Source organism: Kogia breviceps, chromosome 10, assembly GCF_026419965.1.
Source record: "Kogia breviceps isolate mKogBre1 chromosome 10, mKogBre1 haplotype 1, whole genome shotgun sequence".
NCBI classification, from domain to species: Eukaryota; Metazoa; Chordata; class Mammalia; order Artiodactyla; family Physeteridae; genus Kogia; species Kogia breviceps.
Window position 1 is genome coordinate 83,628,941 of NC_081319.1, and position 22,066 is coordinate 83,651,006.

At 41.4% G+C, this 22,066-nt stretch overlaps 1 protein-coding gene across 1 annotated transcript; it reads left to right on the plus strand.

Moving 5' to 3' along the window:
• Window positions 1-515: 515 nt before the first annotated feature.
• On the plus strand, window positions 516-21,746 carry FBXO9 (F-box protein 9). Its single transcript, XM_059077176.2, has 13 exons — window positions 516-959; window positions 4,140-4,226; window positions 6,441-6,594; window positions 8,819-8,878; window positions 10,538-10,637; window positions 12,633-12,763; window positions 13,558-13,672; window positions 16,650-16,768; window positions 16,967-17,057; window positions 17,641-17,736; window positions 18,188-18,281; window positions 19,182-19,333; window positions 21,161-21,746. Exons 1-13 carry the CDS (start codon window positions 957-959, stop codon window positions 21,267-21,269), a joined length of 1,311 nt encoding a protein of 436 aa, XP_058933159.2. The 5' UTR covers window positions 516-956; the 3' UTR covers window positions 21,270-21,746.
• The last annotated feature ends 320 nt before the right edge of the window (window positions 21,747-22,066 follow it).

A 22,066-nucleotide genomic window follows, 5' to 3' on the forward strand; every position in this document is an offset into this window, starting at 1 on the left:
AGCGCTCTACGCGGAATGGCGGACTACAAATCCCAGTGCGCCGCGGGAGCCGCCTCCGCAGGACTCGGGGTTCGGAGCCGTAGAGCCGCAACGTCCTCTCGCGTTGCGTGATGGGATCTGTAGTGAGACGGGCGTTCGGTAGGGGCTGGTTTCTCTCCTACCGCTACTCTCCTGAGCGCCTCTTTTTCTCAACCTCCAGGACCGTGTCTTTAAAAAGTTTAGTCGTTATAACAGCCTGTGACGAAAGTGGAATTTAACTGTCTCCCTGCAATCCCGGAGTGGGACTCTAACCACAGTCGCCGAGGATCGTGTAGTGACCGTCCCGGTCACCCAATTCGATGCCTTCGGGCCGCTTGCCTTAGGGTCTCAACCCTAAATTTGAGTTAAGTCCTGTTCAAGTTTGCGTAAGTTCACTGAGCCGAATACTAGGCTGAGTTTGGCCTTCAGCACCCCGGGCTGACCTCACCCGAGCTGTCCCTGGCGAACATAGCAAGCGCACGCCCCTCGCCCTCCACAGGGAAGTGCGCGGGCAGCGAAGCAGGGCGGCCCTCGAGGGCGGCGGCGGGTCAGCACTGCGCATGCTCGCTGCGCCGGCGCAGGTTTCCGCGGCAGGGGTGCATCTGCGCTGCGGCGTCCGGGGTCTCCAGCAGGGTCGACGCTCCGGTGCGCGCCCAGTCCTCGGCTTCGGCGGGCCCCAGGCGTCCCTGCGCTCCGCAAGTCCCCGGCCGCCGCCCCAGCGCGCCGCGATCTGGCCCTCTGCCCTGCGAAAATGGCTGCCGTACGCCGGGCCCGCAGTTACTGCCGCTGCCTGGTGCGCTTCTCCGACCGAGAACTCTGCTAAGTCCCGCTGCACCAGACGGCAGGAGTAGACACCGGACTCCCGGGGCACCTCCTCGCGGGGGCGGTGCCGAGGGGGCGCCGAGAGCCCCTCGGCCGCGGCCGGCTGGCCCGCCAGCATGGTAAAGCGCCGAGGAGCTCTGGCGGGCGGCGGGCGGGACGGCCCGGGCCTGCAGGGAGCCCCGGGGGAAGTGGAGAGGGGAAACCTGCGAGGGTTGGGGGTTGCACGGCTACCACCATCCTGGGGCCCTGGCCTGAGGGTGGCGGACGGTGCTAGCCCTGCCCGCTCCCCGGCGTTCCTTCCTGCCGAGCCCCCCAGCTGGGTCTCCAGGTGAGCACAGAGGGTTCGCTGGACGGTCGAGAAAAATGCCTCTCGGCCTGCTGAGCGCATTGAACCAATCTCGTCCCTTTAATAAAAGCGAGCGTAGATTGAGGTGAGCCGTCGCAACATCCGAAATCGGGAGGGAGCCTTGGCAAGTGGAGACACTTGTTGATCGCCCCCACCCCCAAAAAAGCCTGCCCATGGAGCCGCCGTTCTGACCCCTTAAGGAGTCCTGGGTTTAGGAGGCACCTGCCCCAGGACGCGGCAGTTCCTGGGGCGGGGTTTTGGCTGGCGGTCCTGGCGGCTTGGTGTTGGAGGGATTTTGTCTCATTTCACGGCAGTGAGGGCCCAAGCAGCGTCAGTGCGGTCCAAATGGAGGAACTGAGCAAAGCTTCAGAAATTGACAAAGCAGATTCCATGGGGCTATTGCGTGCTGGCATATGTAGTCTCTGCCCCATGCTGCTTTGCTTTGGCTTCAAATAAATTGTCCATCCTAGAACCTAATCTCTGGCTAAAGTTGAGTGATTCAAGAGTGAAATGATACCAAACTCATTAGCTTATAGTAGACACCCAGGTGTTTATTGAATACACGTATATTTGAATGAACTTATTTTATGAAGTCAATTTGGTGAATAGAAAAACACTAATTGACTATGCTTTTAAACTTTCAGAAATAGTTCTTTGACCAGGATTAAGCACTTAACTTTCTGCATCTCATTAGTCCCATGTGTAAAACAGTAAAAGGATGAACACATGAGCTACTCTAGTGAAAGGTTATGTTAGGTCAAACTTTGTTATGAAAAACAAAGTGAAAATTTCTGGATGACAGCCAAAGACCTACCTATTTCAAGTGGTATTTGAGTTGAAGAGCATAGTAAAACCCCAAATTTGATGGTTCTTGTTATTGTCACCCTACTGTCAAAATCAAAGTCTTAGTGGATGAGAGCTCTATTAACACAGCTCAGGGGAGAAGATGCTGTCTGTATTATAGGCTTCCTGTCTCCTTACCTCATCCTTGAGGTACGCATTCTATATCCTCGTGGCATTTTATTTGTTAATTCATTTTTTTGAGCGCTTATTATCAGCCTGGCATAGTGCCAGACGTCAGATCTTGATGCCAATGCACTAATTCTAGCGAAAAAGACGAAATCTCAATGCAAGTCTTAAGTGCTGTGATACCAGCACAAGTGTAATGGGAAAACAAAAGAGGCAAGTGAAAGGATCAGAATTTGTTTCCTACTGGGATAATCCCTGATCTGAATCTTGAAGGATGAGTAGCAGTAGCCAAGTGAGGAGGAAGAGGATGCAGGCATTCCAGATGCAGAGAGCAAGCAGCATGTGCAAAAGCACGGGGCTGGAGAGAGAGGGGAAGCTCTTGAAGTCAGTTTGGTGGGGCTGCTGGGCTAGAGGTAGAGGCTGAATTACTGAGATACCCCAGGGACCAAGGTCCCCTTCCATTAGCTGTCCTTAGAGTTTACAGTAATAAAGCAGACCCTTATTTGAGAAGAAAGAGAAATACACTTCTTAGATCTATAAAGTCAAACTTTTATTATGTAATTTCCCATTACTGATGATCTGAGTAGGAAAAGCTCTCAGCTTAGAGACTTAAAAAAATGTATTTGGGGCTTCCCTGGTGGCGCAGTGGTTGAGAATCCGCCTGCCGATGGGACACGGGTTCGTGCCCTGGTCCGGGAAGATCCCACATGCCGCGGAGCGGCTGGGCCCGTGAGCCACGGCCGCTGAGCCTGCGCGTCCGGAGCCTGTGCTTCGCAACGGGAGAGGCCACAACAGTGAGAGGCCCACATATCAAAAAAAAAAAAAAAAAAAAAAAAAAAAAAATGTATTTGACAGTGCATTAATGCTCAGATTTTCCAGTTTTCTGGAAATTCATCCGAGGCTCAGCCTTTCTCATTTATTTCTTCACTGATTTAGCCTTTCCAGGGTGCCAAGCACTTTACCACGTACTAACTAGTTCACGTCTTACAGGCACCTCTGTTGTAAGTCTGGTTGCCAGAGATAAGATAGGGCGCCAGGCTTGTTTGTGTTGAGCTATGAAGTGGTGCAAGTATATCTGGTTGCTGTGCTCAAAGATAGGTGTTAATACAGACATTTTAGTCCTGGGAACAAATTACAACCCAAATTGGCAATTGTAAAACTTACCATGTTTGGCATGAGTGAAATTAAATAGGTTTTATTAGTTTTATTTCTAACTAAACTTCAAAGTCACTTCCCTGATTGCCACATTTCTTTATAGGACTGAACACTTGAAGTGTTGAGCAAGTCTTACTTGCTAATAAGTGTGTTAGGTAATAGACCACACCTAGGCAACGTTTCGTTTTCACTGAAACATAGGATCCAGTTTTATTTAGCAAACATTTATGAGAATAAAAGGATAAAATGGAAGGAAACTGACCTGAGGCTTCTATTAAATCCCAAGCCGTGCACAGTGGTTCCAGCCCAGCTTTATTCCACTTTAAGTCAATCCAATATATGAAAATCTGGATTTATTTAAAAAATAAAATGGAAGGAGCTTCTTTACAAAAACCTTCACTCTTACATGTCTTTGATTTGAATGAGCTTTTCTAGTACATTTAAAATATTATTAGACTAAAGTAACATTCCAGTTTGTGTAAAGAAGGGACAACCATATATGGACTATGTATGGTCTTCAGAGATCCATGAAACAAAAACGATTTGAACGCTATACCACCAGCTGTTATTTTCTGAAGCAAAGTTGTTCTTTTTAACCACCTACCAAAACATTTTAAGCTGGAGCCCAGTGAAGTTGTTTATTCTACAGTATTAAAAAATTAAAGTATCAGACTTTTCTGACTGGAATCATTTAACTTACCTGTGAAGAAGATATTTAGAGAGAGGCGGCTATGTGTTTCACTGGGCAGGTAGCTGAATAGGAGATGTAGGTTACCGAGGGAAACCGTGTTTGCTTATTCCTGAGCATTGTTTGCTTTCCCCCACTCAGGCAGAAGCTGAGGAAGATTGTCATTCCGACGCTGGCAGGGCAGGAGATGATGATGAAAACGAACGCCCTGCTGAGACAGATCTGCAGGCATGTTTCTTCATTTGTGCATTTAGTTCTTATTCTGTTGCTTTCCATACATAAGCAGGAGTTGTTCATATTTATGAAGATTCATAGGTTCTTATTTGCATTGAATGTAGCTGTATCTTCATACCGGTTTTTAGGATACTTAAGTTATAACTATGTTATAGATTTCTTTTTCTGTGAAAAGGAATATCAATAATTGCTGCTGTGTAATTCAATATGTGGGTTTAAAGTGTTCAAACCAAGGCATAAGCATGACTAAAACCCATCACCTTAAAGAAAAAGATTGACAGATTTGACCACCTAAAAGTTTAAAACCTATATATAGCAAAAGACCTCCTAAGTCAAGAGAAATAATTAACTGGAAAAACTATTTACCATCTAGGGGAAGAGGATTAATATCTCTGATATAGATGTAACATCCTTATAAAAGTAGTAACAACATAGGATAGAAAGATAGGAATGGAATGGAATGGAAAAAGTTAATGGAAAAAGTTAATATAAACTAATGGAAAAAGTTAATATAAATATTTATGAAACATTAGAAGAGATAATCGGCCTCACTAATAATTTTTTTTAAATACAAATTAAATCAGCAAAGAATTTTTTTTTTTTAAAAAGATCATATTAGTGAATAATGCCTATTGCTGTCCGGGCTCTGAGAACACTCACACAGTATACATGAAAGCATAAGTTGCTACAGCTTTTTTGGAGGGAAGATAAGCAATATGGATCAAAATGAAAAACATACATTCCCTTTGAACCAGCAATCCTACTTCTAGGAAATTAACCCTAAGGAAATAATAGGGGAAGTGAGTAAATATACACATACAAAAATGTTTACTGTAGCATTGTTTATATGGAAAAATGTGGTACAACCTAAATATCCATCACTTGTGTTAAGTAATGATGTATCCATACAGTGAAATATTCTGCAGCCGTTTAAAGAATAGGGTAAAGCTTTGTGCATCGAAACAGAAAAATATTCATTGTAGTTAGTTAAGTGCTTCTTACTGAATTTGTAATCTTTATAATACTTGTGCACTTGGAGTGCACCATCTAGTAGGCATTAAGAGTGCTGCTAGGACTTCCCTGGCGGTCCAGTGGTTAAGACTCTGCGCTTCCAATGCAGGGGGCTCGGGTTCGATCCCTGGTTGGGGAACTAAGATCCCACGTGTTTAAGTCAGAGGTATATGTGTTACATTCGTAATAGGAAGGTGGGAGTCAAAGCAGTGTGCAGAATGTAGAGAAAAATTATTAAAAGCTTTCATGTTTTAAATCTGTACTTAAAAAAAAAAAAGCCAGCACTAATATATACAATCCAATTACCAATGTCCTTCTTTGCGGGGAAGGACATCCCAGGTTGGGTTCCCAGAAAGCAGACTCCGAGGTGGATGTAAGGTTTATTAAGCAGTGCTCTTGGAGTCAGCACCTGTGCCAGGGAGGCAGGGAGGGAAGCCGGAGTGGGTTGGGGGAGCTGGACTGCTCTGCAGTCTCGGTGGACCAACTCAGTTAATCCTGTGGAAGTTCTGAGGACTTCCTCAGAGCCAAGAAGAATGACCTTTCAGAGCGGGGTCTTTGATCATTCTCATTGATCAGTCGTTGGGTGGGGAGCACCTGGGAAGGGGTGTGGTCTCCCTGAGGCCCTACTGCAGGGCGAGGGCTGAGGGCTGTTCTTTTGTGGCACTCCCAACAGTTCCTAATGCAGGGGTCTGGGCAGCACAGCAGAGCCCGCCACAGAGGGGGTTTCACTTTTTCTATGTTTAGATTCTTTTTAATGATATGTATTAGAAAAAATAATTTCTTTTAAAAAAGAGAAAGGTTATTAAAAGAAAGACTTGGGGTTCGCATACAGAATTTTGAGGTGATGTATTCCAAGGGAAGAAATGTTTGAAAGCATCTAAGTTCAGTCCCTAAGTGATGGCTTATATTTTCGATTCCAATTAAAATTTGATTTTCTCATACCATTAGATTTCTCCTCTATAGGGAATCTTATTTTAGGCAAAATTTCACGATTTCTTCAAAGTCTTAAGCAAAATATTATCTTGGAAGATAACAGGTATTTAATGGTAATATTCAGTAATTTAATAATTTAAAGACAGTGTTTTCTTATCTTAGCATATGTATGTGTGTGGACATCGGTGTTGGACCTATTGACATATTGTTCCAGAGTTGAGCTCCTCTTCCTTGGTGGGTCCTGAAACATTCTTCTCCCCTCAGGCACAACTCCAGAGGTTCCGAGCTCAGTGGATGTTTGAACTTGCCCCAGGTGGAGGCTCGAGCAATTTAGAATCTCGACCTTGGAGAGCAACGAGAGGCTCTTCACTGAGAGCAGCGGACACCAGAGGAAAGCAGGAGCTGGCAAAAGAAGAAAAGTTAAGTGTTAGAGGCGTTGTACTTGGAAAGATGGTGACAAGTGTGCCAGGGTGTCCATCCCTCACCACTTTTTGTAGGCCTTTGGATGACACATTACTCCTTTCCTACAGGTATACAGTCTTGCCAGAACTCTTTGGTAATATACACCCCTGAGATTCACCTGGTCTAAATGACAGATGCCTCTGAATCTGTTAACAGAAGCCCGAAAGGGGAAAAAAATTGGTTCAAATGTTAACACCTTCCCAAAGGTCATAATGCAATATTTTGTTATATTTTGAGTTGAACAGATTTATAGTGATGCAGTAATTACTTCCTTATCCTGGAAAATTTTGAATGGTTTCTAATGGTTCACCTCTTTCCTAGCGCTTGTTCACAAAAAGTACACACAGCCCACCATTTCAGTTTTCACTACGTTTGTTGCTTGGTGTCCGTGGATGCTCACCTTCCTTGTATGAAATGGTGTAGCATTTGCATATAACCACGCACATCCTCTAGTATACTTTAAATCATCTCTAGATTACTTGTAACACCTAGTACAATGTAAATGCTCTGTAAATAGTTGTAAGTACAGTGTAAATGCTGAGTAAATAGTTACCAGTGTGCAGCAAATTCCAGTCTTACTTTTCAGAACTTTGTGGAATTCTTTTCAAATATTTTTGATATGCAGTTGGTTGAATCCGAGGATGCAGAGAGCAGGGATGTGGAGGGCTGACTGTATCCTGTTACTCCACAGGGCTTGTCATCTTCATACCATCAGACCCAAGTTTTTCTTTACAAAAATTTGCCGTTTAATAATCGACATTACCATGATAACTAAAAACTTCCATATTTGTTTTGTTTCATTTTAATTTTGAAATAATTACAGATTCATAGCACAGGGGAGTCCTTTGCACCCTTCCCGTCCTCCCTTGACGGTGACACCTTCCGTAGCTAGACTTCTAGGAAGTAGACCTTGGTACGGTGCACAGAGCTTATTCAGGTTTCCAAGCACTTCACTGTGTGTATGTGTATAAATAGTTCTCTGCAATTAGCCGTGTAGCTTCATGTAACAACCACCACAATCAAGATACACAACTGTTTTGTCACCACAAGGCTCCCTCTTGCTACCTTGATAGTTACACGCTCTCTTCCCCACCTCCTCCCCAGCCATTCCTAACCACTGGCAATCCCTACTCTGGCCTCCATTTCTATAATTTTGATGTTCAAAAAGTGTTGTTTAATTCGTTTGAGGTCCATCCCAGTTGTTGTGTGTGTCAGTAGTTTGTTGCTTTTTACCGCTCAGTCGTGTTGCATGGTGTTCACGTACCCCACTTTGTTTGACCACTCACCTGTCGAGGGACATTTGGGTTTTTTCCGGTTTGGGGCTATTATTACTAGAACTGCTATGAATATACACATGCGGGTTTTTGCATGAACATGAGTTTTCATCCCTCTGGCCTAAGAGTGCAATTGCTAAGTTGTACGGTAAGTGCATGTTTGATTAAAAGAAACTGCAAACATGTTTTCCAGAGCATCTGCACCATTTTCCCTCCAGCAGTGTATGAGTGATCCAGTGTCTCCACATCCCTGTCACCATTTAGAGTTGTCATTACTTTTTAATTTTAGCCATTCTGATAGGTATGTAGTGATACCTCCTTGTGATTTTAATTTGTATCTCCCTAATGGCTAGTGATGTTGAATATCTTTCCGTGTGCTGTTTCCCATCTTTATATGGCCCTCTGTGAAATACCTGATTGTCTTTTCTGATTGGATTGCTCATGTTTTTACTGTTGGGTTTTGAGAGTTCTTTATGTATTCCAAATACAAGTCCTTTGTTGAATATGTGGCTTGTAAATTCTTTCACTTTGTAGCTTGTCTTTTCATCCTCTTAACAGGGAATTTCACAGAGCCAAAGTTTTAATTTTGATGAGGTTTATTTGATCAGTTTTTCCTTTTATAGATTGTGCTTTTGGTGTCAAGTATAAGAACTCCTCGCCCAAGTCTCCCAGATTTTCTTTCTTTCTTTTTTTTTTCTAAAAGTTTTTAAAGTTTCACTTTTAAGTCCTTGATCCATTTTCGAGTCACTTTTCATGCAAGCTGTGAAGTTGATGTTGACACTCATTGTTTTGCCTGTGGCTGTCTAACTGTCTGTAGCACCATTTGTTGGAAAGGCTATCCTTCTACCAGCCACACTCATTGTTAGTACAGATTTTCAGAAATTGTTTTTCACTGTTTATTTTTATAGGCTCGAGAACTCTTCCTAAAAGCAGTAGAAGAAGAACAAAATGGAGCTCTCTATGAAGGTAAAAACTCAGGTCCCAGGATCATCTTGTCTTGACAGTTTTGAATAAGAACTCTTTGCTATTCACCAATTTTTAAAAAATAGAATATATTTATACAGAACATCAGTCTCTATATTTGATACTGATTTTTAAAAAATAAAAATTGTATTTTTATATAACCTGTCTCTTTCCAAAAAATATTGCTGAGAAACATCATATATTGGTAGGATTAGTAAAATAACCTTTTTCTACATTTAGGGTTTAGTATTCTTCATTATTAAAGTCTTAAAAATACTGTTGCTTATTGAAAAATAGCAGGATATGCTGTTGAAAAAATAGGATATGCTCCTTTTATAGGTGAACATTATTTCAGAGGAGGAGACTATAAAGGATAGATGGAGGAACATGTACATGCTTTCTAAATTCTAATGTACATTTTAGAGAAGAAATACTCTTCAGCCTTAATTGTCTCTTTTATTAGGCCAGTAGAAATGTGTAAGTAAACCAAGTGGTGGGGCTGTTTACCAGATTAGGTTTGTAATTAGGCTTTCATTTCCTGATAGAAAAGCTGTTAATTGGGACATGGAAAAAAATGCTAGCACTTGAGTGGTTTGAAAATGCCCCCCAAATAACATTTTCAAAATTACTGCATTTATTTGCAAGTTTCTTCTAGGGGTTTTTTCACTCTGAGATATGAAAAGGGCCCAAATGGTGATATCCCGCCACAGTCTTTATTAGCCTGTGAGTTTCCTGTCTCCACGTAGTTTACAGTCACTCACCCAGAGTAGCAGAACATGGCAGAGTGGACTGAACTGAATGGACTTCATCTGTGGGGAAAGAACTAGTCGGCTTCTGCAGCCCCAAGTTCTGTGGCATGTCTCTGTGGGAGAGACTGCTCAGTGTTCTAAGTTCTAAACCACCTGGCCAGCAGATTTATTTAAAAAACAAGTTTTGGGCTTCCCTGGTGGTGCAGTGGTTGAGGGTCCGCCTGCCAATGCAGGGCACACGGGTTCGTGCCCCGGTCCGGGAAGATCCCACATGCCGCGGAGCGGCTGTGCCCGTGAGCCATGGCCGCTGAGCCTGCGCATCTGGAGCCTGTGCTCCGCAACGGGAGAGGCCACAACAGTGAGAGGCCCGCGTACCGCAAAAATAAATAAATAATAATTTTAAAAAACTAAAAACAGGTTTTATAGGTTACTTAGCTAAGTAAGAGGCAGCTGGACTAAAGGAAGTTGGATTTGAAGAATAAATTCCAAAAAACCCTTCTCCTTAATTCTACTCAGGAGGAAACATTTGATTTTCCTCAACTCTGCATTCTACAAAGAAGTTTGCTAACAGGTGTTTTTGTTGGGGCTGCAGCAGTGGCATTTTCAAAGCACAGAGAAAGCCACGTGTCAGATCACTTCTGACAATATGCGAGAGGCAGAGGGAAAAGGTGGGCCAAAAGATCAGAGTAAAATGCAACATCTTAAGTTTCTATAATGTGAGAGCTTTAGAAAAAGATTATTTCTGACTAGTAGGGTTTGGAAATAAGTTTGGTCACTGCTACTGTTGCATGTAGAAAAAGGGAATTTGGCTGTTTATAAAGAAAGTTACCAAATTAAACCACAGTTAGGGTAATCAAAGGAAATGACAAAAAATGTGTGGTCATAGCTAATTTAGCTTTATTTTTTCTTTTAGCCATCAAGTTTTATCGTAGGGCTATGCAGCTTGTACCTGATATAGAGTTCAAGATTACTTATACCCGGTCTCCAGATGGTGATGGCGTTGGAAACAGCTAGTGCGTACATAATTTGATAGACAGTAATATATAGAGTTTGTTAAAGTTAAGCGTCTTTGCCCTGTTGACTCTTGATAATGATAAGAAGACGGTGCCAATTCTGTTGTTATATAGTCTTTAGTATAAAGACTTGTTTATAAACTTGTAGAAATTTTTTAATTAGGGAAATTTTAAGAGTAAAGTATAGAAATGCATATTTTAAACAGGTGTAACAAAAATTAGGTGATGAAAGTGTTTTTTTTAAATAAAAGCAGTGATTACTGAAAGGAGTAAATTAAAGGACACATTTCAACTTTCTGAGACGTATAAAGTCAAAACTATTAAAATGTGATCAGGACAAGCCTGAAAAATGTTAATGGTTGAAATTGGGTACATAGTGTTTTATTATACTAGTCTTTCTCCTTTTGTATCCGTTTGAAATGATACATTTTTTAAAAGGCTTTTTATTAGGAAAATGCTGGACTCTAACCAGACTTCGTTGTAGATAGATTACTGTTAAGACTGTAACATTTGTTTAAAAACACAGGGGCCAGACATAAGCACTCCTAAAAGAAACCAAAGAAACCGTGTTTCATCGTACAGATGCCATTGGCATCACAGTCATGGAGTAGCATTGACTGTTTATATGGACAGAGACCAAGAGAACATATTTTTAAGCCAATACTTTTGAAGCTGTGTGTAAACAATTATAAAATTGTATTGGCTTAACCCCTCTCTCTCCCAAAGCTCATATGAGAAGGGAAGGGAGTCTGTCCCCACAAGAGGATGTCAGGTTTAAAATGAGCAGTACACAGAAAAATAGAATTTTGTTGATGAGATATTATATTACTTCTGCCATGAAGCAATTAAGAGGTTACCTTTATCGATAATGCTGATCGCCAGTGCTGTTTAACTGCTTATAGTATTAACACTTAAGCTTTGGCTAAGCCATATTAAAAAAATACTGATGAAGTCGGCATTTATTGTCTGTTTGGGGCTAATAATATTGTTCACTAAATTAGATTTAATAACGTGAGGTAGTTCATACTCAAAAGGACTCATTGGGCTTTTTCTAAACCTTCTTTAAATTTGGGTAAAGTCCTTTAGACCCAGCTCTTAGCCAGTTTTATAAATAGACGCCAAGTGCTGTTAAGAAAGGTTGTATTAAAACATTAAAGAAACATTTCTTTCTTTCTCGTCCTGTTACACAAACCCAGATGCCATGAAAGTTCTTTAAGGGTACAGTTTATTTTCTTATCAGACTTAACAGGCCCTAAAAGCCTCTGCTATTTTTTTTGCCTTCTGTAAAAAGCTGGTAGCATAGCCCTGCAGTCCATCTAGCCTCGGCCGCATGTGCCCTTTGTTGTCTTACAATGAGCCCATCCTGGTTTTCTAACTTTATCCTCATCCAACCTTTTTGTAAGTCTGATCATTTTTAAGGTTACTATTAGCAAAAATGGAAAGCTATATATTTTTCTAGAACTCTGTGTATTTGTTTATACTGATAAATTATTTGTGGACCCTGCTTTTTAAAATTACGTATTTTCCTCTCTAAAGATAGGGTGATAAGGCACATACATCAGAAAACCCTTAAGTAAGCACCTCAGATAACATTTGTATATTTTATTTTTATCCAGTTACAATGGATTATGTTCACTTAAAAGGATATATTTACGTAAGATTTTTAAAAATCATTTGAAAGTGTCTTTTTACTAATTCATGAAATCTCTATTAACCATAAAACTAATTAATTAAATATCAACACCTGTATCCAAAAATTCAAATTCGTTCTCTGTGGGAATTAAAATTGCTGAAGCTTTTTCCTTCAAAAAGTGGTATGGTACCCCTTTGCAAGGCAGGGTAACCATTTATCATATAAAAAAGAAAAGTAGTAAGAAGTTTGCTTTTAGATGACTTTTTCTAAAGCAGATTTTGAAAGTACTGTGGAAAATCATTTTCTAAGCTGTGTTGTGTAGACTATGGCACTTCGTTCACTCACCTCCCTTCTTTTCTCAGCATTGAAGATACTGATGATGACAGCAAGATGGCAGACCTCCTGTCCTACTTCCAGCAGCAGCTCACGTTTCAGGAGTCTGTGCTCAAACTGTGTCAGCCCGAACTTGAGAGCAGCCAGACTCACATATCAGGTGTGACTTCATGGTCATTATAACTCAGTGAGAAATCATTTTCCTTAGATTTACGTTTTCCAAACTTACAAGATCAGATAGCTTGTCAGACAGTTGCTCTAGTTCAAAGTATGGTGGGAGATCTAATTGTAATTGACTTGTGCTTACTTATAAGCTTTTCAAGATCCGAAGTAGAGTGGAGTTTGTAGCACAGTTGTTAAAGGGTGCCATTCTTTTTTCAGTGATGCTCTGCGAGGGTGAATGTGTGAGTTGGGGCGACCCTCAGAAAACTGGAGGAACACTGGCATCGTCAGGCACTTCAGCCAAGTTGGACGGTAGTCCTGAGATGGGCTGAATGTTTAAAAATTGATGGGTTTTTTTTTCCTTTCATATGTTAAATGTTGTTTAATTAGCTATGGGACTTTCCAGAGGAGGACAATTGAAAGTTTCCAAGGAGATGGAAATACTTTTTTAATGTTAACAAATGCATACGCATGCATACATACTAGACAGTTTTTCTAACATATCTATTTTTATGTATCTTGATAATGAAATGATCTTCCAAGGGAAAGGGGTACTTTATAAAAATACCTTCGGATCTGTTCAATACTGAAAAAACAAAGATATTTTGTGTCTTGATGTTAGGAACCATTATTACTTCTGGGTAGTTAAATATACTTGTGCTGTAGCTCTGAGCAGTACTGAAGGTGCGGTTTATAAAATTTAAGGAATACATAAAGATATCTGCACAGAGAACGTGACAGCAGAGTGATGTATAGGAAGGAGAGTCACTGAGAGGATAGTTTCCTTTGCAGCACTGCCGATGGAGGTCCTGATGTACATCTTCCGATGGGTGGTGTCGAGCGACCTGGACCTCAGATCGTTAGAGCAGTTGTCACAGGTGTGCAGAGGATTCTATATCTGTGCCAGGTACTTACTGTTTTTTTTTTTTTTAAGCAACTCTGGCAGTGGTGAAAAACATATCAACAAAGTGAAAAGACAACCAATGGACTGGGAAAAAATATTTACAAACCATGTATCTGATAGGAGGTTGATATGCAAAATGTATAAAGAACTCATACAACTCAATTGCAAAAAACCCCAAATCTAACTAAAAAATGGGCAAAGGACCTGAATAGATGTTTTCCCAAAGAAGATATACAAATGGCTAACAGGTACATGAAAAGTTGCTCAACATCATTAGTCATTAGGGAAATGCAAATCAAAACCACAGTGAGATATTAGCTCATGCTTGTTGAATGGCCATCATCAAAAAGATGAGATAAATGTGGATGCAGAGAAAAGGGAACCCTTTCGCACTGTTGGTGGGATTATGAATTGGTATAGCTACTATGGAAAACAGTATGGAGGTTCTTCAAAAAATTAAAAATAGATCTACCATATGATCCATCAGTTCCACTTCTGAATATATATCCAAAGGAAACAAAAACACTAACTCTGAAACATATCTGCACCCCATGTTCATAGAAGAATTATTTACAATAGCCAAGACATGGAAGCAACCTGAATGTCCGTGGATGGATGAATGGATAAAGAACATGTGGTATATATAAACAATGGAATATTATTGAGCCATGAAAAATGCAGAAATCCTACCATTTGTGACAACATGGATAGACTCTAAAGGCATTATGTTAGGTGAAATAAGTCAGAGAAAGACGAATGCTGTATGATCTTACTTACATGTGACATCTACATAGAAAAGGAGAATAGACTTGTGGTTACCAGAGGTGGGGGAGGGAGGAAGGTGGTCAAAAGGTACAAATAAGTACTAGGGGTGTAATGTACAACATGATGACGATGGTTACCATTGCCATATGATAGAGAGTTGTTAAGAGAGTAGACCCTAGGAGTTCTCATCACAGGAGACCTTTTCTTTTTATTGTATCTGTATGAGATGATGGATGTTCACTAAACCTATTGTGATTTATTTCACAATAGATGTAAATCAGACCATTGTGCTGTACACCTTAAATTTTTACAGTGATGTGTGTCAAATATTTTTCAGTAAAATTGGGAAAAGAGTTATACTTTTTTTTTTTTTTTTTTTTGCGGTACGCAGGCCTCTCACTGTTGTGGCCTCTCCCGTCGCGGAGCACAGGCTCCGGACGCGCAGGCTCAGCAGCCATGGCTCACGGGCCCAGCCGCTCCGCAGCACGTGGGATCTTCCCGGACCGGGGCACGAACCCGTGTCCCCCGCATCGGCAGGTGGACTCTCAACCACTGCGCCACCAGGGAAGCCCAAGAGTTATACTTTTAAAATCTGGTTATGTGAAGAATAATCATAGTTCAGTGTAACTTTATTTAAGACAGGCAATCCTTTATGAATGTCTTATATAAAAATAAATACTTTATCCTTAGCATCTAGAACTTTTTAAATAACTTTATGTAGTTCTTAAAATTCAGATGCATTGTTTTTTTTTTGTTTGTTTGTTTGTTTGTTTTTGCGGTACGCGGGCCTCTCACTGCCGCGGCCTCTCCCGTTGCGGAGCACAGGCTCCGGACGCGCAGGCCCAGCGGCCATGGCTCACGGGCCCAGCCGCTCCGCGGCACGCGGGATCCTCCCGGACCGGGGCACGAACCCGTATCCCCCGCATCGGTAGGCGGACCCCCAACCACTGCGCCACCAGGGAAGCCCCAGATGCATTGTTTTTAAATAACCTAATTTCATTTGGAGTCTTGTGTTTTGGGCAAAACATTTGAATTACTTTAAAGCCTTTGGGGTTTTTTTGGTGATTCTGTGTGCATTTCTGTTTAACAAGTACCTATCAAGCACCTAGTGGATTGACCCAGCCTTTTGAAATTGGGGTCTCTAGCACTGTTATTCCATTAACTTTCCTTTTAATTACACATGAGAAAACAAAAAGGGAATTAAGAAAATAAATTTTCAGGGGTAGGATAAGATTTGGTTATAAAAGTATTCGTTAAAAGAAAAAAATTTAAATATGTTGCAATGTAAATTTGGGGGGTTTATCTCTTTTTGCAGTCTGGCTTCAATATAAGTAATTCCTACGTCTTTAAAACTGAATATTTTCAGTTAATGATGGTGTTAAAGTTATCTTGAGTTGTATTAGAACCATGTCAGTTGCTTCGCTTTTTGCAGTAATCCCATGACAAAGTCTTGTTAGGGTTAGGGTTGGTGCTGTCTTCAAAACTGATCTCCAGTCTGACCATTTCACTGTTTCTCCAAGTACCATTCTGGCTCAGCCACCATTAGGCCTGGTCTGGATTATGGCATTGGCATCCTGTGTGGTCTCTGGGCTTCCGCTCTTACACACCGGGAGCACATTCTCCGTAGACCACCAGTCATCTTTTAAAAGCATCAGTCCTGGTCAGAACCCTCCAGGGGCGTGCACTTCACTCAAAGGGCCACTCCCCCCTGTAGACCACGACGCCACCTGCCCCTGACCGCCTCTTCACGCATGTGGTCTGCACTTCACCCAGTCACTTTGCTGCAGCCACATGATGCTTCTCGCTCCTTGTTGAACATGCTGGCCACATCCAGCCCTTGCTTGGGCCCTGCATGCTGTGGCTTCTGCCAGGATACCCTTCCTCGTCACCATAGACACCGGCCCAGAAAAAAATAGTCTCTGTTTCCCCACCACCGTCGTCCTTGTCCTTTTACTCTGCTTTGTTCTTTTTCGTACTGAGCATACTACCAGAAACTTTTCTCTTGTTTTCTTCTTTTCTGTTTGCTTTCCCTGTAAAAGAGCAGGGCCTTTGCCCTGTCCATCAGTCTGTCCCCCAGTGCCCAGGACAGTGCTTGGCCGGCACTCAACCAATATCGCTGAATAGAAGACGGCTGGTGGCAGGAATGCTTCTCGTGTCTGAGTGTGGATAGGGACTCACCTGTTATATGTATTGATGTTGTGCTTTTATTACCTAGAGACCCTGAAATATGGCGTTTGGCCTGCTTGAAAGTTTGGGGCAGAAGCTGTATTAAACTTGTTGCATATACATCCTGGAGAGAGATGTTTTTAGAAAGGCCGCGTGTTCGGTTTGATGGTAAGTTGAACTCTATATAGCAATGGTGACCTGTTGTGCTGATTTTGAGAAATACACAGTCTTAATTTTCTGTAACAGAGCTGAGTACTATAAGTATATTTAAAGGAAACCACAATAAAAACAAAACTGGGAACATGTTACATGGTTGTAAAAGTTTTTTATTATGTTCTTTTTAAAAAAACCTGTTTCTTTTTATAGGAGTGTATATCAGTAAAACCACATATATTCGTCAAGGGGAACAGTCTCTTGATGGTTTCTATAGAGCCTGGCACCAAGTGGAATATTACAGGTACAACTGTAGTAAACTGAGTGAGTGAAAAATTCTCTCTCTCCAAGTATTGGTTCATAGTTACTGAACATCTGTTCTTTGTGGCTTTTGCATTTATCCACAAAATGGCCCTCAGTATTTTCATCCAGTGTTATAACAGGAACTGCACTCAAAGAACCAGTAGGTTAAGATAAATGAGTTAATTCCTCCTGGCCTCTAAACCTAAGAATTACTATAAAGTCATTCTAGAGCTCCCCTGTGTCTCCTGCCTTGTCAGGTAGCTCGTGCTGTTACTCAGGTTTACTGTTCACCAGATACTGGTGTCACTGAGAAACGAGTAAGCTATGGTAACTGGTCTGTAATAGCATTGGGCCGCACTTTTGTTTGACATTAGTTAGTGCTTTAGGGAAAAACACACAAATGCTTTGGTTCTCTTCCGCTGGCCTCACAGGTCATGCTTGTGTCAGTGATGTTTTGCCACTTCTTGGGTCCATGGTATTTCCATTTTGGTTTCACAGCTATGAATAAATAGGTTTCGGTACCAGTAAATAAGGGTGTGTTTTATACTTGCATGTGGTGTTTTGGTGTTTTCCTTGTTCCACAGGTACATAAGGTTCTTCCCGGATGGCCACGTGATGATGTTGACCACCCCTGAGGAGCCCCAGTCCATTGTTCCGCGTTTAAGAACCAGGAATACGAGGTAGTGTCTTTCTGTAGTTTTCTATCAAGTCCACATTTTAGGTGGTAATTTGCAGATTATGTAACTTAATAATGGATTCAAGAAGCAGTCCTCTGGGGCACTTGTGAAAAATACCACTCCCGGGAATTCCCTGGCAGGCCATTGGTTGGGACTTGGCAATTTCACTTCTGAGGGCCCAGGTTCAGTCCCTGGTTGGGGAACTAGGATCCCGCAAGCTGTGTGCAGCACGGCCAAGAGAAAAAAAAAAAAAAACTGATCCCTGGGCCTCTCCCCAGAGATGTCCCTCAGTAGGTCTGGGGCCTTGGAAACTAGGTTTACTCACATCCCAGCTGATTGTCCTCAGGCAAATTGAATAAACGCTTCTGACTAACCCATTACTTTCTCGATTACTTAAATAAATACACATTACTGATTAATAGATTTAAAGTGTTGGTTTTTTTTTAATTTTTAGAACTGATGCAATTCTACTGGGTCATTATCGCTTGTCACAAGATATAGACAATCAGACGAAAGTATTCGCTGTGATAACTAAGAAAAAAGAAGAAGTGAGTATGCAAGGTGGAATTGGCAGTTTCCTTTTAATTTCCTTGCCCTGCTCATTCAAGCATTCTTGATTACCAAGGTTAAAAAATACTGTTTCATAATTTATACAGAATGGGTGTTGACTTACAGCATATCTCTGAGGAGAGCTGGAGGGTTTCTAAAATACCGTTATTTTTTATCGGATCAACTTGTTCGTTCTTCTCCAAGTTTCCTTTTCTGGTCCAGGTTTTTTACGCATGAAAACGTAAAGCCAAAGTAACTATTAGTTATTCTGTGAAATAACTAGTACGGTTATATATGACTATGTTTTTGCTTTTCTCATTTTGAATCCTAGGAGATTTTCTTCCTAAACGGACTCATAGAGATAATTCTTTCACAAGGATATTTTTAGAATTTCAGTTTGTACTGGAAATAAGCTGAAGTGAGATAAGTTCCTTCTTCCTTTTCTTGCAAAAGGAAAAAAAAAAAAAAAAGCCAAGCAAATACAATGGCTGAATTATTACATTCCAGAGTATTTTAAATTCTCTTAACAGATTAAGGGGCTAATTTTTTCCACAGCTTCTCTCCATTTGCCTTTTTTCAGTCCTGGATGAAAACGCTAATGTGTCCTCAAGAGGTCAGTTGTGAGGCAACGATGCGGTCGCACGTCACACCTGGGGTTGTTGTGACGACTGACTGAGATGGTGATGATGGAGGGAAGAGCCTTCTGCGTTTAGAGTCCTTCGCGTATTTCCAGGCACTCGCACGCATTCTCAGTTGAGAACCAAAATAGCGGTTTACTATGTGCAGATAGTATGTAACTTAGCATGTTTCTGAGGTATTTATGTACAGGTGTAGCACCATCCATCTCTCTGTCCGTGAAGGGAGGCCTCACTGTTGCTCATGCACCTCTTCTTTTACAGAAACCACTTGACTATAAATACCGATATTTTCGCCGTGTCCCTGTACAAGAAGCCGATCAGAATTTTCACGTGGGGCTTCAGCTGTGTTCCAGTGGCCACCAGAGGTTCAACAAACTCATCTGGATACATCACTCTTGTCACATTACTTACAAGTAGGCGAACGCAGTCAAATTCCCAAGGTTACAGACTGGATGTGTCCTTCCTGTGCAGCTGAGGGACTCAGATAGGGTTTGATCCCTCAGAGTTAACGTTCGATTACAAAGCAGAACCACAGCGTAATAACCCTGCAGACCAAGGAAACGGCCAACTGGAAGGAAACTAAAAGTGGACCAGGAAGTGGAGCATTCAGAGCTCCCGCCCATTATTGCCCATGGAAGTGCGAGTGGGCACCTACCCTGTGGGGTCGAGGGCAGCTTCCGTGCATGGATGGTGCCTGGACGCTAAGCTCTCCGTGCCTGACTTCGTTCATCGGCTTACTCAAGGCAGTTGTAAAGCACCAAGACCTCTTCTCCCATGTTTCAGTCTTGTCATTTTTCACCTGATTTCCATTTGGTTTATCCCCAGGGATTATACCCAGATTTAAAATAAGTTGTAGTTAGGAAAGTAAGTGCTGAAAAGATCTCGTATGTTCCAAAGCCAAATCTATTAGTGGTTCCTATTTAAAGCTCTTTGTCCTCTGAGTTTGGATTTACTTGTATGAAATAATTAATGAACAGATGAGAATGTGTGAGAAAGGAACAGTGCAGAAATGAATCAAGTTTAAAAAAAAGGAATTAGGAAAGTGAAATGTCAGTTCGTGTGGATACAGATCTTAGCTGTTGTTAGGTTTGAAAGGACACCGGTGTGTGCCCGAGGGTCTCCATGCCAGTTGAAATCAGAATTCTGAGCGGCAGGTTGTGAGGTCAGCTTCCATTAGCCTCCTTCACAGCCTCGACCGTGTTGCTGAAAACGTCCTCTGTCGCGTGTCCATCTTACGACTAACTCTTCCCCCTCACCTGGGGGGTCCTGACAGCTGAGAAAGGGCATTTCTCTCTCTTCTCATCCTTACCTACTGGTCCTACTGTCTTCTTTTTGCTTCTCTGAGTAATTTGTGAAGTGGAATGTTTTTTTTTTTTTCTTTTTGAAGAAAGAAACCAAACCCAGAAATAGGACCAAGCAAATGAAAAGCATCACATCTTAAGAGAAAAAAGTGACATCATTTGTAACTGCTAATGATCACGTTGACTTCCTTATAATAATATCTATAAAGTCACTTGAATTTTATGTTTTTGTTTATTTCTCCTTTTTTGTTTTTGGGAGAAAATTAAAAGCTGTGGTAATAAAACTCATCACCTGCCTCCCCTCCAACCTGAAATTATGCTGTTGATCATGCAAATACGAACTCAAATTCTCTTCTAGGATTATAATGATTTCTAAAATACATTTTAACAAGAGCTTTACAAAGTCTATAGCCTTTGACTTAGAAATTCTACTCTTAGGGATCTGTTTTGTTTTGTTGATATTCAGAAATATCACAACATCATTTTTAATTGCCAGATATTGAAACAGCCTACATCTCCAACAAAAGAGAATTAAGTAAATGTGGTATAAGCGGACAGTGAAATATTATGCAGCCACAGAAATGGCTTCTGAAGAGTATTTAATGACGTGAGGAAATGCTTATGTCATAATGTTTAAAAAAGCAGGATGACAAGTAGAGTATGATCTCAGTAGTGAAGTTTGATAGCAAGGTTGAAGTGCCTGGAAGAAATGCTTCATGAGGTCGTATCTGGGTGATGGGATGATGAGTGATTTTTCTAAATTTTTCAAATTTTCTATAATACACTATATTATTTAGAATTGACTGAGATGAATTAAATTTTTAAAAGGCTAAAGCCTAAAATGAACTCCTTTCTCCCCCGCCCCCCCCCCAAAATAGGCAAGGATTTCAAATGAGTTGATATTTCCTGGTAACGAGTAATTCTGTGCTTTCTTTCCAGATCAACTGGAGAGACTGCGGTCACAGCTTTCGAGATCGACAAGATGTACACGCCCCTGCTGTTTGCCAGGGTGAGGAGCTACACTGCCTTCTCTGACAGGCCCCTGTAGCCCTCACGTCCGCCCCTGCTACGATGCATGAATAAAAGTATATAGAGAAACAGAGCACCTAAGTTATAAATGTACATATATTATATATATATGGAATTGGAACTTATTTTACATTGTTGGAGTTCTTTCAAGAAGAGTATAAATTGATTATTTTTTTTATGTAAAGAGAGAGTTGATTCTTGGGGAGTTTGTTTTGAAATTATTATGTTACAGTACATTTATGTTGTGAAAAACCACATGAGATTTAAATCATGCCCTTTTTCAAGCAGATTTCTGAGCAGATTCTGTCACATAGGTCGTCTTCTGACTGATCAGCCCAGTATTTAAATGCATCAGGGGAGCATCCCACGGGATCAGCATTTATTTCACGCGTGACATAGTGTCTTTCATTAAAGGCTCAAAATGTGAACACCTGTTCTGGATTTGTTTGAAACTTTGACCAATAAAGATCATAAATAAATGTTTCTTTCAAGAAAATGTATTTGGACAGCCTTTTTAAAATGTCAGAATGATAAACAATCCTAAGGTAGCCAGTGAAGGCTTACGAATGAATGAGCGCCTCTTTCGTCTTGGTCTTCATATACAGGCACAGACTATAGTATCTGTACTCTGACCCCACCCAGGCCCCCGACAGATACGTGACATTAGGTGAGAAAGGGTGACTCCCTCAGGGCCAGAACTCTTCTTCAACAAGCTCAGCGAATCGTCTTTGTTCCTAAAAGAGCAGGAGCGGATCATGTAAAACCAGGCCTAACTCTCTCCAGAACTAAAGTTGGGAGGGAGCCAGCCACCAAGTG